The sequence below is a fragment of the Monopterus albus genome, unplaced genomic scaffold (assembly GCF_001952655.1).
Source record: "Monopterus albus unplaced genomic scaffold, M_albus_1.0 scaffold221.1, whole genome shotgun sequence".
Lineage (NCBI taxonomy): Eukaryota > Metazoa > Chordata > Actinopteri > Synbranchiformes > Synbranchidae > Monopterus > Monopterus albus.
The window spans coordinates 485,088-503,285 of NW_018128101.1; the positions used below are offsets into that span (position 1 = coordinate 485,088).

Consider the following 18,198-nt stretch of genomic DNA (forward strand, 5'->3'; position numbering starts at 1 on the left):
TCCTTCCCTTTTTCTGCATCATTGTCCATTTTGTTTCACTGTTAAATGACACATTTTTATTTTCTCTAGTTCCACTGGTGTCTCTCCCATTCTCTTTCTCTTGTAGCCATCTGCCTATTTTCCTGTAGTAATTTTTCTCTTATGGATGCCCTCGAGCACATGCTATAAGAGGTGATAACCATAATGACTGATACTGTAGAAAAACAGGAGGTGTACCTTTTTCCATATGGCAGTGCTGGAAGGAGTACATTAAGTTGGAGTAGTTCCTGCTACTATGACCGCCTCACATCCAAAACACAGCTGGGGAACTACATATGGTCTCTGACCCAGATGACAAGGCTTGTGCTACTTTAGCTGGAATATCTTTATTTTGCTAGTCTTGAGTGGAAATGTAGGTCATATATGAAATTCAAAACATATAAGATATCACAGCAGGGGCTTGGTGTAACAGTGGAAGAGAGTATTTACCTGAGCTGTGTTTAGCCTGTGGTCGATACTGTACTTGTCCTTGGTGGTGACGACAATCGTGCTGAGTACTGACCTGGGAAATAGACACTCATCTATCATTAGTTATGTAATTCATTTGATTAGAGACAGTACAGTGTTTACCTGGAGGTAAAATCCATTGTAGTTCTGGTTTCTTTTGATTAACAGTAATTGGATGTTAGGTTATAAAATCCAGGTTATGAATTAAAACATTTAAATGCAGGAGAAAGACGTTAAGGCAAAGTGTGGGAGCAACAAATAATGAGACTTTGTATTGACCCTGAAGATTAACAACTAAAATGATGAATTGGATTTTGGCCTCATTCAAATACACCTTTATTATAATCAGGTTCTCATGCCACAGGGTTTATGATAGTGACATTTAAACATCACTCCTTTTCAGACACTTGTCACCCTTCACCAGCTTCAACCAAGCTCCCAGTTTATCAGCATAACCTTGAACTGAGGTTGATTCACATTATCCATTTACTTTATGGTCATGTTAGACAAATGGCTGTTTCAGTATCTCAGAATAAACAAGAAAGGCATAATTTTCCCTGAAGTGTGTAGTATTGGCCTACAGTAGTGACATAGCAGGTGGCAAGCAAGATTACATAATGTGTGTGAGTGTGAAAGAGAAATATGAAGGTTCACAGGAAGTTAAAGGAGAGAACAGTGTAAAAATGACTTATTTAATGTAACACAAAAAGGTACAGAACATGCACTCTCGACCTTTTAGTTATGCATTTCTGCTGCATGCTGCTCTGGTTTCCTTTCTGATGACAGTACATTTTTTCTGATTTCCTTGGCACGGTTTCCACGACATTCTGAATGTGCAAGACTCTTAATCAGAGAGCCAAACAGCACTGAAAAGAACTGGAAACAAGCATTTCCTGAATATACTGCAGACCACATGCACACAGCTGTGTTTTCATTCCTTATGGGGACTTTACATTGACTTTACATTTCCTGTAGACCTATCCTAACCTTAACCACAACCACTTGACCTCAAACCAGGTTGCCACCATACAATTCAGTGATTCCCTTGTGGGGACCAGAGATGTAATGCATTTCCTAGCCCCTTACCCTAATCTTAAACACCACAACTAAATGCCAACAACCCTTACTCTAACCTAAACCTAATTCTATCTTTTTGACCTCACTCTAGTTGAAAGTCTTTGTCTTCACATACAATTTTTATGCCATGCTGTTCAAATGCAGACAAGGATGATGAAGGCTGGTACATGATAGTCTGCTGTCATTATACTATGTTTCCTTTGTAGTCAGTTGCCTGGGTTGTATCTGCACCAGAGTCTCTAGTGCAACCTGTGTACAAGTATAGTAGCAGTGATTCAAACAGAAAGAGCTTGAGCACATTCATACTGTATGTAGAAGACCAATCTTTGATCACTTCCCTGCTTGACTGAAGGTTGCAACTGCAGATGAAATTTTAATTGATGACCAGAGGGTACAAAACCATCCAAGCTTCATATTAAAGCTGTGGGTGTCAAAAGCAGAGACAAACTTTTTCCAGCATGCTCTGCTGTGCTACTGACTGACTGACACATCTTCAGGGTTCACGCTGTGGTATCTTCGTGCTCCTAGAGCACATTTAATTCTGCCAACTGTTTGAGCCTGGTTGTCAGAGGCTGCGTCTGCTCTTGTGTTACCTTAAGTTGTGATCGGTGGCAGTAGAGAACTGAAGGTGCCAGAAAAGCTCATGTCATTTAGTTACTTGCATAGAATTCCCCAAAAGATAGGAGAGGAACTTCAGTCACTATCTGTGCATGTGGGCCTACACTGTGGCTGTGGTAATGTTGCTTCACATGAGCAGAAAACAAGATGGAGTTTCTAAATCTCTCAAACCTGCATCAGAGCATGCTGCTGTAGGCATTGGCATGTAGACAGGCAGGATTTCTGACTTTTTACTGTATCTCTTCCTGTCACTATTCCCTGTTCAGTTATTATCTCTGAAAGTTTAAAACATTTTGTTGTACTATTGCTTGTATTACATGAAACTAATATTTCAAGAAAATGATTTCTGTGATCATGGATAAAATGAAAATAACGCAATTGCGTGGTGGCATCATCATTATTTATTTATTTAAATTAACTTATTTGTTTTAATTGACTGATGAATTGATTAGGCTAGGGTTTGATTCGGACTAAATGTAAATAAACTGGGCCAACCGGTTGCGCAATCTTCCGCGGACCGCAATCAGTTGAGGTAGACACATCAAGTTTCCGGTCTGGATACCGGGATAGAACAAAACCAGCATGGCAACTTGAGAAACGGGTTAAAAACATCTGTTATCATGTAGCCGACGGGGTATTTTTCACCCAAATGGTTGGAGGAGTCGTTGGGGACTGTGAAACACCCGAGAACAGCAGTAAGTGTTACAAAACAACTCTGTGTGTTTATGAAACACCGCCAATTAGCGTTAATGATCTTTCTGGAGAAACTGTGATGTTACAGACACTGCACAGTGGCGACTTATGTTTCTCTGAAGGAACATTCAACAGTTACACCAGGAGAGTAAAAGACTGTTTCTGCTGTGTTGCTTTATTGAATTAAATGAGGCTATGTATACTGTAGTTGAAAGACTGACAGTCTGTTCAGCCTTTCTTGCCTCTGTCTCGTCTGTCTGCTCTCTCATAATTAAGCTTGTGGAACTAATTCTGAATTGCGTAATTTCATCAACACCAAGATTAAATATCTGTTACTAAAGAAGCTCTGCTAAATGGAAAGCTGTGAGGTTGGCCTGCTCTTGTGCACAGGAGGAGCTAATCAGGGACATGCTGTAGCTGCAGCTCTCTGCGTGTTTGTGCATGAATGTTGCACTTATGATTTAGTTTCTAATGACATGTGATTAGGTTATTTGGGATATGAAGAGAAAATGAGCCAAGAGACCTGACTTATAGGGTAGTGACAGACCCAAACTTAAGTTCCAGTGTACAGGAGCTTTGTCTCCACAGTATTATAAATAAGATTATTAAAAAATACATGGCAAACGTGTCAGCGCACTGTACTGGATGAGTTATATAGGCCTGCATCTCAATTTACTGAACATTGGTGAAACGGTATGACTGAACAGACTCGAGTTTTATATTCTTTACCTCAACTTTACATTTCTGAGAACAGAGAAGAAAACCTCCCATTTCTAAGATGCTACCAGAAGCACAACCCCTTTGGAATGAAGTGTAAAAAATAAATAAGATTCTGGGTAACTAGATAAGTATACCATATGTTTCAGTGTTTTCTCAGTGGCTGTTTATCAGTAATGGCTGTAGTATGGGTTTATGTAGAGAAGCTGCTCTGCATCGGCTGTCCTCTTTGCAGAAAGAGCAGCATCCCTACGTACAACAGCACACACTAACCCACATACTCCACTAGAGATGACCAGCAGGTGATCTAGATCTTCACAGAAATGCTGTCGTGAATGTTCAAATGCTTGAGTTTAGCCATCAGAAATGTATTTTCTTACTGTATACAGTGTGAGGAGATGCTAAACAAAACAGCCTAGTAATGAAAACTTGGATTTTGCTGTGTTGACTGATGTAATCACAGTGTTTCTGTAACTGTTACCCTTGCGTGAGCATTGATGGATTGCATTTCCTGTGTGAAAATGCATATATTGCTTTTCTGAGATTTATGTCATCTGATCACTGGAGACGCACAAGAATCCAATTAATGCTGTTGTTTTATATTTATTCCTTTTTCACCTGACAGCCACAGAGTGATTGAAGTGAAAAAAGTGCCGAGTGCGCAGTAATCATTACCTTCCCCTGGCACTTCTAATTAAGAAAAAAGTTACGGCATTCACTGAGCAAAACAAGTCTTTGGAAAAATTCTCTTTTCACAAAGATGTCTTCTCATTGTGTCACCATGTTTCCTCTCCTCTTTAGATGTGCTGTGCCCATCGAGACACTGGATGTCACGCGGTCACTCTTGTGAGGAGCGAGCTCTGTGGAACCCAAAGCCCTGTGTGGTCGCTGACTCCCAGATGCTCCTTCTGAATGAGGAGGAGGTGGTGAGAGCCGTGCCGTATCCCTCTGTCACCACTGTCTTTCTCATTTGCTCATGTTCGGTTTTCTTTGTCTTTGTCAATTTCATTTTCCTCTTTATTTTACTGTCTGCACTGTTAAATTATTGATGATGACACCAAAACAAACCACCTATAAAGAAACACAAGCTCCTGTGTGAATCCTGTTTTGTGTGAAAATTGATTTGCATTTAAATTCATCACAGCGGTGACCACAAGTAGCCAGATTATGCAGAGCGGGCAGAGTCTGGTTGTTTGCCTCTGTTGTTTTGATTAGTGTCACACTGGATTATGCAGGCGTTCGTGAGATTCGAGGTCTTGCTATCAGCAGGGTAATCTAACTTACACCGTTGGCGGCTATTTCCTGTCCTTACTGAACAGCTTTGTGGGAGCTAATATTTAAAGCCCCCACATACCCAACACCTATACATGTGTCTGGTTGTGTGTCTTCTCTAGACTGACTCATTACTAGTCTTGAGAAATATAGCTCATATCAGTATTTTCCAATGTTTATATACATCTTCATATGGTTTGTGAAACCACATGAACCAGATAACCAAGAATCCAAAGCCAAATAATTAAATTAACATTTAAAGCAGTGAACTATGGTCGACTGTTATAAATAACACAATATAGACCTCTTCATTTGTGTAAAATAAAAACTTCAGTAACTAATTGTTAACACATTTGGATAGCAGAAATAAGAAGACTTAGAAGATGATGAGCCTGGCTCGACTTTTTCGTAAGTGAATTATAGCATGAATACTGTTTGCTTTTTTATCTTTCATCACTGTGATAAATTACCAGTGCTTAAAAAGATGCTTTGTCCTGGTACTATAAACAGCTGTACAGTGCTTTGGGCGGGCACTTCCAGGACTGTATTCAGTCATTTCACCTACACCTTACCATGCACTTGACTGACATCTCCCTCACTCCATTGTTAGTACAGAGGGGTGACTTATACTGTACCTTCTCGGTTTGTGTTTGTGCATGACATCCCTTGCATAATGTCTCGTATGCATCTGGCCATCTTAAACCTGAGCCCATTCATTTCGGTGATGGCTCCACGCCCAAAACTTTCTGCTGCTTCTGCCTGATCCTTTTGCTGTGAGTGCCATTGACTCTCACAGTTAGCATCTGTCTGTAACTGAACATTGCTGCCTGCGTGCACCCATCGATGGTACAGAAATAATGTCTGAGGATGACTCCTGGTGGTTTTTAAATATTCAGTATTTTAGATGTAATGAGTAAACTTGTGAAAAATCCCAGAATATGACATGACATACAGCTAAAGCCACTATGCGAAAACTGTCGGCAATAAATTAAGTGATAGCTGCTTTGGAGAATTACTTAAGTCCTCTTCTCTGAGGCCTCGGTAAAGTAACAAGACTCTAGCCCTCCTGCTAGTTTTTCTTTGTCTGCAATGACTAAGGTATGCTGAAACAGAACAATAATTGCAGGGAGGAATTAGAGTATTTCAATCGACCCATTGGCTGGCCTTTTCTCTACAGGGCTTTTTGTTTAACAGCAACAAAGCACAACAGTCTTTAAATGCATCCATCTACTGCAGAGACCCAGACTTTGAAAGGTCATTTGTAACATTGTTGGATTTCTGTTATGTCAGCAAACGACAGGTCAGATCGATGACACAGTCGCTCCAGATGAAGGTAGGGTGACATGGTTTAGACAGCACAATAAGCTCAGTAGAAGGGGTCAGATTATTAACTGCAGTCATACGGTCAAACGTTTACATGCACTCCTCAGGGACTGATAAAGTTGTTATGGCACTATTAGGTTTTCAGTTATATTAGTAACCCTCAGACTCATGTGTCATTATTGACTATACACTTTCATCTGTGTTTGTGACTGTGGCATTATCAATAATCAGAAGTGATAGAAAATAGCGTCCTGTAACCAATAGCCATTTGTTCCTGTTCTCAGTGTGAGCTGCAGCCTACCTAATGACACAGCACATTTCTTACAAGCCTTTTAGTCCAAATACCTGAAGTCCTAAATCCAAACCAACTGATGTGATTCACTACAAAATCACTCTGATTGTACAGCAGTTTTACAGAGTGGAGCTTTTTACACCACAGATGATCTTTGGCTTTTAAGCTGACAGCACTTGATTTTGGCCTCACCTTAAGTTACCCACAGAATTCACATTAAAAACTGGCGTTTTTTTAAGGAAAGCAGTGCTGCTGTGTAGCATCCTGAGGTGGACCAAACATAGTTACAAGGAAAGAAGGGAATGGATTATTGATTAGGTTTATTTTAGCATTAATTTAGATACAATCCATTAAATATGCCCCTGATATTTCAGGGTTGTGTGTCTAATAATATATTTTTTCCTTATTCAGCCTTTATTTGCTTAGCTCTGGCCTGTATTCTCCTTTCTATGCCACACTAAGCAAACTAGAGGAAACCAAAAGGTTAAAAAAAATGTGTGGGGGAAAAATCAATGTATAAGTTTTGATTGATCGTTGGCTGTGAAGCAGGTTTTGCTCCAGGAGTTTTAGCAAACAGTCACTTCTTTATTCCTTTGTTTCTCCCTTTTTTAAAATCCCTTTTTGTTTTTGTGTCTTTATTTATTTTTTGTTGGATTCTCCTTCTGCAGAATGTTTCTCATCCCTGCTCTCACGGTTCTGTTCTACTCTTTAACATATAATTGAAGCACAGTATTACAAGGAGCAGCTGATGCTGATATTGCCATTTGTACCACATTGTTTACTCAATAAATGTTTGTGGCTTTATTTGCCAGAGGCAATTAAGCCATTAGCCATTTGTGCAGCCAATAGGACGCCTCACTAATCACAAGAGGAGAGCCTGAAGGGAGGAATGTAGTGACACCGAGTGGATGTGAAATAGTTTGTACTTTTGTATTCTGTGACTTTATTATTTTTAGGTATGTTTCCTCCTCTCCATTAATATTTTAGGCATCTGAATGAAAGTAATGCTCACCATTAAAAAGTGATGACTAATAATTGGATGAGTGGATAAATTGCTGGATTATAAAATGATTTATGATTATAATAAATCCAGATTGTACTGCACTTCCTTCTCAAAGCCTGGTGGTGGGCCCTTACTGAACAGTGCTGTATACTGTATTTCCCAGTCACTACAAATTGTTGCAGTGACACTCAAGTTACAGCTCATCTTGCTTGGTCATTATGGCTCAAACCACCAGACGCTGTCTTTACATCAGAGACAGCGAGAGCTGTCCTTAAACCCAGGCTCCAGGAGACAGCTAAAGCGTCGACTTGCAGACCGGATCAGAGAAAGACAGAATGATAAACAGACGGACATGGGAACAGAGAGACGGAGAAAACAGAACAGACAGGGTGCTGCATTGAGTTGAGAGGTGTGAGGATGTTTGATAAGCCATTATCACTCCTCTTGGTGGATATCAGGCCCTTTGCCTTGTTCTTTCGCTCAACACTTTCTCATCACAGCCCTCCCTCTCCCTTTGTCTGTTTAATCTTCTGCAGCCAAACATTTGGTATGCACATTCTAGGAAGATATGGGCTGACACAGACTGATGTGCTGCTAATGCCTGTTTTATCCAATGACTTCTCATTTATCAGGGCTGCTACAGCTATTGTGTGCTATGGGCCCAACACACAGTATTTAACATGGTGAAAAGAAAAACCTCAACAACATAGATAAGAAGCCTCGGTGACTACTGGATGTGCATTTCATACATTTCTTAGACCCACCATTTTCTTTTTGTTAGCTTCTATTCTTCTTCTGTTCACTGTCTACTCTATGGGCCAACTTTGTATCTGTGCCTTTTATAAGTCTTGAGTTTCTTGCACTGTATCTCTGTCTCCTCATTCTTTCTCTTCCTCAGCAAACCCTTTCCTTGTCTTTGCAGGGGAGGCGCTCTGCATCATGCAAGGGCCATCTTCTACGACGCACCATCAGCGTTCCAGTGGAAACACAGTTTCCAGAGTTCTGCAGCCAGCTGTCCACGGAGAGCGGTGAGTAGCCTGAGGACATGCCTCTGCAGCGATCAGGATGTATCACCACTCCACATATTTTATTGCCTTTCTAGGTGCAACTTAATCAAATTAGAATGAAGTCGAATACTGAAAACTTGTTTAACATGGTTTTGGACATGTAACAATATCATTTATTATCGTGGAGACTGAAGAGAAGTCTGTGCTTCTTACAGCTCGGTTCTGGTTTGGGCTTTTTTCCTACAGTGTTCTCTGTCCAGTGCTGCTAAAGATCACTGTAAATACCAGTAAGTCAGACTCAGGCTCTCATATGTAGATACTGTTCTACACAAAGGTCAAATGTGCAGTGTAACTCAAGAGAAGCACTTACTCACATGCACATTACTCACATGCCTGAAAGAGCCTTTTAAATTGCTGACCCTCCTTTTTTCTACCTCGTATCCACTAGATGGAGAGCTTGCTTCTTCACAGTCTTTCTCTGCACTTATAATCCTACATATATCCTAACCACATTCAGACAAATACTGAATATGGTTTTGTTCTCTTTCAGAGTGCACGTGTCGTGGCACTTTCCCTGTTGCTTTTTTGATAGTGTTATGCATGTATTATAAAATAATTGGACAAGATGGAGCACCTCAGTATAAACTGTGGGTGTCCAATGGGGTGAAGAGACAGAATCAGTCGAAATGAGACTGTAGGTGGCACTGAGGTTTGACCTTTAAGGATTTGTATCCCACAGTTACTGTTGCTGGGTTGTTGGCTGGCATGCAACCCAGTATGAGCCAGTGTGCGCAATGGTTATGTAATTGAAATGCATTTTCATGATGTCAGTACATTTGTTTGAGGACACCACGCATACAGTGCAGTGCAGTGCGTTGAGTTTAGGTTTTATGAAGTTTAATGATTTCCTGAGGTGATGGCGCTCCTCTCTCTTGAGACCGTAGTCTGGTAAGAACTTTTAACCAAGATTCTGATTGTTTGTTACTAAAGTGGATTTAGTGATACATTGGCTTTAAATAGAGTCATAACTTCTGCAGGCACTGTATGCTCATGCACTGTTAAAGGTTTGTGTAAACTGTTATTTCCACATCTGTCTGTGTGGTGAATGATACAGTGGCATCTGTAGGTTTACCAGCCCTTGACCCTTAGAAGGAGACATTCAATTCAATGTTACCAGTGTTATCACTTTATTTAGGACAGTTGTCTCTTTTTCCTCATATCCGTTATCTCGCTACTGAGGTCACATTCTTACTGATAACATGATGAGGGCTAAAAAGTCAGATAAGCACAAATGTCCTTATGTCTTTTCCCCAGAGTTGTCTGCATAACACATTTGGCTTTTAGTGTTCAGATACGGCACTAAATCATACAAACAAAACATCCAAAAGAACAGAAAAGTGAATCCTGTTTTGTAATGTATATTCACTGACACAAATGATGAGTTGGTGATGAGCATACAGCATCGTTACACTGGATCTGTATGATTACAATAGTTTGATTTTGTTTATCGGAGAAGAAATGGAGGCTAAAAGAATAAACAGTTGTCTGTCAGCTAGTTCGCTAATTACAGAGTACCTTTGTAAATCTGCCACTGACATTCATGATTGTTATGTAAGATCATTTCTGCATTGCTGATTCATAGATCAGACTCCAGGTAAACTAATCTACATGATAGCTAGAATACATTATAATACATCCATATATTACTATAGGAGTTGTTATGCTCGCCATTTAAACAGAATTTCATACTTCATACATAGCTGTTCTGTCACCGTTTGAGGTATTTAAAAGGGACAGAACATTTTATTTTTATCACCTGGCCTGATATTTGCTTTTGGATTTGACCTCAGTGGTCACTGCCAACAAAAAAATAACTATAGGAGCCTTTATATGTGAGAAGCAGCGTTGAGTGAACACACTGAATGATTACAGTACAGAAATGTTTTTGTGTCCCACCACTTATGATTTAACAATACAAGGGAGCTGCAGTGAAAAGCAAGGATAAATTCATTATGAACAGTCAGATGGATGTGCATTATTGTTAGCATTAGTACCTGATTCATTAAAAGACAATTAAGGTGTTTTTCACAGGAACAAAACAAAGGCTGTACTGACAGAAGGATTTTTATTAAATGTGGTTTTTGGGTGCCCTGATAGCCAAATGATATGTCAAATAAAGGCTAAAATTCCCCCAAAATTATAAAATTGTCTTTGAAAACCAAATGGTATTATCTGTTATTGTGCCCTCTACAATGTTTAACCTTTAAAGTTGCATTTGTGCTTGTGTGTGTGTGTGTGTGTGTGTGCACCTGTAGTTTTCAGATAATACTCTACATCACAACACTACAAACACTCACCCTGTTTGTTTTCCTGAAAAAATGAATGTAAGCTCCACCTGCTCTTGTCCTTGTGTGACACAGGCTCTAAATGAACTGTGTGACATAAAAACTACACTTTGTTGATTAGATATCCGCAGCAAATCAGAGATCTCTCATCGTGTCTCATGCTCTGACTGAATAGTGAGCGGCTGCCACCTCTGTTATTTTGGAGTCATGGAGGCTTTAGCACTAGGGATGGAGAGTGCTGTTACACTCCCAGTCGTACTGAGGTGAACGTTCTTTTTGGATACGGCACCGGAAAGGTTCTCATTTCTTGGTTCTTTAAAGATGCTGCTCCATTTTACAGTTTTTACTTTGATAAATATTTTCATTGAAGCTGTAACATTGTAAATGGAGCTCCATAAGTGACCATAGTCTGGTTTTAATGATTTTTACATGCCTTGTAGCCCAAATGCTGCCTCCCTGCCATTATTTTAACACTGCTAATGTCCCGCTTGACTCCATCTCTCTTTAGTTTATAATTAGCTGTCTTTAGCCATAAAGCTACTTGTTTATTTTGAGCTGATCACTGGTCTGTCTTGCCAGCAGACAACTAAATAATTGATTGGTTTGTCTTGTCGGTATCTTGTCTTACATTTTTAATAAAGATGAACTCAAAATGTATCAAATACGAGGTGCTATAACTTGATGAAGAACTCTGCACAGTTCAGATAAAATATTTTCAGGATAACGGTTGGCTGGGCTCCGTTTGGCTACAAGATATGGCTGAAAGGGAGGGTGGATCCATTTTAATGGCGTGCAAGTTGAGTTCAGTTTAGTTTATTTAGATCAAAACACCGTCAAGGATTGATTTATTTCTTTAGTGGTCCGAGAAGAAGTCCGGAACATCCAACAGACATCCACAACATAATCAATTGACACTTGATGTTGTAGATATGATGTAGGATCACTGTCAGCCAATAATCCAACAGTGGCAGCTGCTGTAGATGCTGTGGTAACGCTTCTTGTTGAGGCTATAGAATTACTGCACTTGAAATGGATTCACAGAAGGGCAAAGTTGTTGGACTATGATCTGTAACCAATCCAGCCCTTGCTGCCAAACTTTCATTTATTTTGACAGTTTTTGGGAGTTGGCAGTACAATACATTTTACATTTGTATCTAGAGATAACAAGCAATGCATAATGCATGTTAACCAATCTTCCCTAAAGCAGTTAGTTGACTACAGCAGTCAATTAGTCAATGGCCAGAAATTTTCTAGCAACTAATCTGATATTGAGTTAACTGTTGTCCATTTCCATCCTCTCAAATGTCAGAATTTCTCATTTTACATCACTGTAGACTGAACAAGCAGGTTGAAGAGCTCTGAGACACTGTAATAAGATTTTTGACATCTCAAATACGACACAATTCATCTAATAACGAAAATAGTCATTATTTGCAGACCTAATGTTTATTCACCACATAAACTGTCAGGTCGGCAAAAATAGCATTTTGTTTTTGGGTGCAGAATGAAAATGAGAGCCAGTGCAACCTGGCCATGGTTTTGAGGCCACCCACTGTTGACATCTAGGTTTGCAGTACTATGCAGTGTAAGTTCCTAAATGCTTCTGATATGTTTATGCTTTACAATTTGATGTTTCTAAGCCCTTTTTATGATGACAAAAAATATACTGAGTTTAACATCGATCATTGTGAAATCATCCAGTACTGTTACACATCCTCCCTCTACCCATCTCTCTCTCTTCCACCACAGTATGGAAACTGCTCCTCTCTCTCTCTCTCTCTCTCTCTCTCTCTTTCCTCCCTCCCATTCTGTGCTCTCTCACTCTCTTGCTCTCTCCACGCTCCAGAGAGGGCTCCAGTCAGACAGTTGTATCACAGCGGTAGAAGCCTGGCTGAGCTGGCAGGCTGCGGAGGCCTGACCAGAGCCAGCAGCTGTGACTGGACAGAACAGCGGACAGGAGACGGCATTGGCGGCCACAGCAGAGGAGATAAAACAGTAGTTGTAGTTAAGAGCTGACTTTGCCTCAGGATATGGGTGTGCTGGTCTGGGCACTCATCACACTGTGAATTTAACATGGACCCTGGTACCAGCAGCCATCCAGAGGCGCAGCATGGTGAGTGAGATTTGAAGCACCAGGGTGGGAGGAAAAGATGAGGAATGATGACAGTGACACTATGGAAAAGTAGAAGAGCGTGTTAATGAATAGTGGAGCTAGGTCACATGGTTTTCCACTTGGCATGTTATTATGACTAGGCTCTCCTTTTGGCTCTAAAGCTGTTGATTAGGACCTCTGTGGTCAAATGAATAGGAGTTCAGTCTGTTCTGTTGGGCAGGGGGTTAAGGGGTGAGACGCCCAAGAGGCATTTTGTCCTGACTTTTTTTTATCATTACTTTAACAGGAGTTTAAAGTTCTTGGCCTCGGTAGATAAGAATATTAAAAGTTGCATAGAAAATTATGTGAATCTGCGATTTGTGGAGCTTTGTGGAGAAGGAAACACTCATCTTGCATTTTGAATGCAATAATGAACTGTGGCATATGTGTGGGCCGTGGGTGCAGCATTTCAGTTCAAAAGCAGCAAGATGATGTGATGGTTATGTGACTCTGTATATCTGTATGCTGTGTAGTGGTTGCAGCATGTGGGTGTTTGTGTTAGACACAGAACGGCACGGAAGAATGAAAGTGGGGGAGAGAGGGAAGAAGGGTGGAAAGACAGAAAGAAAAAGAGTTATGTACACAAATAAATCCGGGGGGATCTCGACTGCACTGTAGGCCAGTGAGAGTGCTCACTCTTTCTCTTCCCCCTCACTTTCCGCTGCCTCTTTTTTTCACCACTACTCCAAATGTTGGAGCTTAAACTAGATAGTTAAAGGCATAAAAAGTGTATTATTAAGTGGGCCACAGAAGACGATGTTTTGTCTTCATGGCCGATGGGAAAGATTGTGCCGTGCTGCTGCTGATGAAGAATGTGGTCAACAAAATGAGTCAACAGAGAACATATTTCCAATAGACTGTAGTTTCTCTTCACCAGTGTCTAAGCCACGCTGCTGTATGTACTGGGCTGTCTGCCATGGTAGAGAAGGAGAGACAAAGAACAAGGAAAGAAGACTGTAAAGGATGAAGCTAACTTTTTTTATTCACCACCTGAGGTATGGAACTTCTGTTAGCAGTCTAACCAAAATAAGTGAGAACACGGAGCTTTTTCTCACCTTCACAGTGAGGTTTCCCAAAATAAAATGTCAGTGTCGTGCAGTAATATTCACTGTCTCCTCTCAACCAGTCAGCTGCCCTCTGCCAGTGCATAGAGCCTCAGCGGTCCTCTTCTCAAGGTTCAGTATAAATAGAAAAGCGAGAGTAGAAAGGGCAATAATCTGATATCATCTGATTACACTCTTACCTCAGACTTGCAAGCCTCAGGAAAAGTTCACGCTTCCTAAGACTTGCAGGCATCAATTTTCACTTTTTCTCAAATGACTCACACTCATGTACAGTATGTCTAGAGGCATCACTGCAGTTGTCTGAAGCAAATCTAGGCGCAAAGTACCTTACAATGCACTTCTTTATGCATGCCCTTTTTTGTATATTTCATATTGCTTTGTGTATTTGCATATAAAGTAAGTCTGCTATCTGCATACAGATATGGTTGCATATATATATTTTCTGTTTGTATTGCTAGAAAGCAGATGATTGCTGATGCTGGACATCATAACCCACTGCACTTAAGAAAATATTCTGAGTCACATTCCTACCAGAGAAGCGAAATTAGAAGTGTGTGTGTGTGTGTGTGTGTGTGTGTGTGTGTGTGTGTACCCAGGTTTCTCAGGAAACTGAGAATCCCACTACAAGTATTTCTATTTCCAAGCAGCCATGCTTAATCCAAGCCTTAATATGAGCATAACCACTATCTTATACAAGCACACTGAGATGAGAGGAAGCTTGAGAGTGAAAAGAACAAAAAGTCCTTATCCATGGCCTTCATTGACATGTAAATAGGTCTGCATGTTTTTGTCCTAGTTAAAAAAGGTTGAATGCCTGTTCATGTTCTGGAGGGGAAAACACTGGGACAATTTTATTGTGATTGTGTTTGTACTTGTGTCAGACCGAGCTTTTAGATGGGTGGATTAAGCCAGTTGAGGTTTCTTCTCTTCTTGCTATTTTGTGAAAAACAAGGGACTTATTTTCTGTTTTCTGAAATGTCCTTGTTTTATCCAGATGAAACTTGGGTCTTATTGGTGAAAGCGCTGCAGAGCTTTGTCCTGAAGAATGTTCACCTTTTAATGAAAAGTATTTTTCATGCTTGTGCTGTCATGTGCTAAAATTTAGCCATATTTTGGAGCTGGGTGCTACAGGGTGTGTAAATTTAAGAACGGACTGTAGTTTATACGTTTTAATCTATTTTTAAGAGAGAAAACACTGTCTGGCACCAGGCCTCATGGTCAAGTCAAGTTCATTCTAGTACTGAAGAGACTGAAGTTGCAGCCTTGGCAGATGGATGTTGTCTGAAGGCTTTAGAGACTGATAAAATGATGTTTAGTCTGTCCTGTTGACAGCTGTAAACATGTTTGTGTGTGCGTGCGTTTCCATGTATGCATCTTTTGAGAAACAAATCTGCATTTAAACCTTCAGTGGAAAGCCATTTTGGAAAAGTGAGGTCATTCTGCCCCCATGTCTTTAAAGGGCTATTTCTGCGTTTCAGGAACATAGTTTTGAGGTTAGGGATTCGACTGGTCCTGAACTACTGAGAAAAATGTCAGGGTTTTAAACAAATCTTCAGTACCAACTTAGTCACTCTGTCTTTCTCTCCCCTTTGTCTCTTTATCTTGTTTGGTTTTTGAGTTAGTTTTCTGTCATATAACTGTCATTTAAATGTCAGTAATATCAAACTAAACTTTATTTAGGGATGTGTGAGACCACTTATTTCACTTCCAACCTGGTACCAAGTAAAATCCAGGCTGGTTTCGCCAATACCAGTTCTGATAGTGATACTTTGTGCAACCAAACAAGGGAAAACCGATGGTTTCAGACAATAGACTGATGGAAGAAAGGAGATTTAAGGCGTATCTGGTATGAGGGCTTTTATTAACAACAAATGGTGCCACTCCGGTCACATTACGGTGAAAGGACATTTCTGCAGCCCAGGTACTGTTAGGGGTGGGACTATGTCCATATTACATACCCACAGAGTTTTCAAATTACTGAGTTCAGATATCATATCTTTTAATATGAAAATCTATCCTAGGACAGGAACTTTCAGGATCAATCCACACTTTAATCTCCAATCCTAACAGTTCAACCAGACCTTGCCTGTAATGTTTTGTGTTTGACCAGGCAGTGATGTGAAAAATGATGCAGACCGTGCTTTGATAGTTACTGACTAACTGAAAAAAAAAGGCTACCTACAGTGCTTCAGAAACAGAAACAAAACACTGAGCTACAGGTGGGTGACAAATTAAAGGAAAGGCCTGAATGCTTGACTCCTACTGGTTTCTACATTCAAAAAAGGCCATTAGTGACTTCATTATTCTCACACAGTCACCGGTCAAATCAATTTTGGATTTACAAAATAGTTTATACATAAATAGTAAAAGTAACAATAAAAGTGCAGCTTTTCAATCTGGCAGTTTTATTTTGAAAGTGTGGTCAAGTATTTTTTTTGGGGGGGGGGGGTCTCCAAACAAAAAAAGCATTTCTACAAAATATTATTATGCTGTACTATAGAACAGCGTTTTTGCATACCTGTACACTACAGTAAGAAAACAGCAGATCACTAACCACAGGATCCACAATTATGAGTTCCACACTGAAGATGACACATGAAAAGTTCATCAGACACTTACAGTAAAAGTAGTCTGCTGATGGTGGATATAAATAACAACACTAAGAGCAGAGCTAAGCAATAACCTCGGAGAGCTGACGTGTGCCAGCAGCAACAGTGGCACGCTCCCATTTGGCCCCATTTGTCAGAAAGCAGGAGGTTGTCAGTCAGCAGTGCACTGCTGAGGAGAGGAGCAGGGATCAGAGAGGACAGAGAACAGCAGTGCAGAGTAATAGACACAATAGATGATGATGATGATGATGTGAGTGTTGCAGGTAGCTGAGATGTGTTACTTGCCTGATAGCTAAACTTATTTGTCCAGTTTAGGCCCTATTAAAAGATTTTGGACCAACTTTGAAGGAGCTGACTTTGTCGTTTCACTTTATAACCCTCTGGTGCTGGTGTTTTGCCCTGTGGTTTTTCTTTTCCCCATTTTATTTATTATTGATTGGCAAGTCAGGAACACAGGCTTTGATTGGTCAACAAACACAACCCAGGCATCCTGGGCGACTAGTAAACGCTAACAACAACAGTTGTTCTGAACAGACCATCATATATTTGTCACTTGGCTGATCAGGCAACTGCGTGACCCGTTCGACTTGCTCTAACATAAAGTTCACTTGTCCTGGGCAAGCGTTAATGTCGAGCCTTGTTGTTGACTGAACCTGTGGTGCTTGTGACAGTAGCTGTTAAGCCTGCTAGTGTAGTTTGATTTGTGGGTGCTAGTGCACTTGTGTGTCTATGGTATTTTTTGCTGTTGACATGTGTGATGTGTCTAAGATGAACGGACTGCAAGGGACAGAAACTGAGTCAAACACAGAAACAGTATGCGCTTGTTATACTCTCACAAAGAATTTATGTTGGGGAATGTGCATTTCTTGTCTCTGTATGTGAATGCTCTGATCTTACACTGAGTTTGTGAGCCAGAGAGGCTGAGCGTGATGAGGGAAAACAAAGAAGATGTGAAAGGAAACTGGTAGCGTCATAAAGAACATGAATAGCACACTACAGTGTTTTCCTAGGAGATTTTAAGATAAACCGATCTTAATCAGATTTGTTTATTCCTCCTCAGCATTTATGTTCTTTACTCAGTTACACACACGTAACGATCCACCAGGGCCTTCATGTCAGGACCGACACTGGTGGGAAAATGTAGTAACTTGATCCTGAAATTAGAGCTTTGGGAAAAACAACAACATAAAACTTTAGATGTTTGATTTCTGTTCTGTCTGCATTGTTTAGGCCATCATAATTGAATTACACTTAATCAGTGTTCTTGAAGTTTGCTGCTAAATCTATTTTTCTCCATCGTATCTTATGCATGTTTAATGTTCTCATATGTGAATATTACAGACAGGTGACCAATTAATGGAAAAACCAAGCTAAACTGCCTTAGCGAGGTGCTGCTCTATGACAAGCCTCCAGTTTTAGATTCAGTTTACATTGTGCACTCTTTTAAGACCTAGAATCTGCTCTTTCAAGGATTTCGCCAAGAATCATGTTGAAGTAAAGTCAGCAATATCTCAGAAAGCTCATAAGGACGAGGTCTTGG

General features: G+C 40.3%; 1 protein-coding gene across 7 annotated transcripts in view; it reads left to right on the forward strand.

Annotated features, from left to right (window-relative positions):
• LOC109971339 (disabled homolog 2-interacting protein) overlaps nucleotides 1–18,198 on the forward strand; it is a 133,157-nt gene that overhangs the window by 131 nt on the left and 114,828 nt on the right. For 3 of the 7 annotated variants that reach the window (XM_020619501.1, XM_020619505.1, XM_020619504.1), the window contains exons 1-3: nucleotides 2,705–2,876; nucleotides 4,393–4,517; nucleotides 8,404–8,509. In XM_020619501.1, coding sequence (XP_020475157.1) covers nucleotides 2,831–2,876; nucleotides 4,393–4,517; nucleotides 8,404–8,509 — 277 coding nt within the window. In that variant the 5' untranslated portion in view covers nucleotides 2,705–2,830. Of the gene's footprint in view, nucleotides 1–2,704; nucleotides 2,877–4,392; nucleotides 4,518–8,403; nucleotides 8,510–9,376; nucleotides 9,437–12,709; nucleotides 12,947–18,198 lie in introns of those variants that run through there. The other 4 variants (XM_020619502.1, XM_020619503.1, XM_020619511.1 and 1 more) reach the window with 4 other exon arrangements.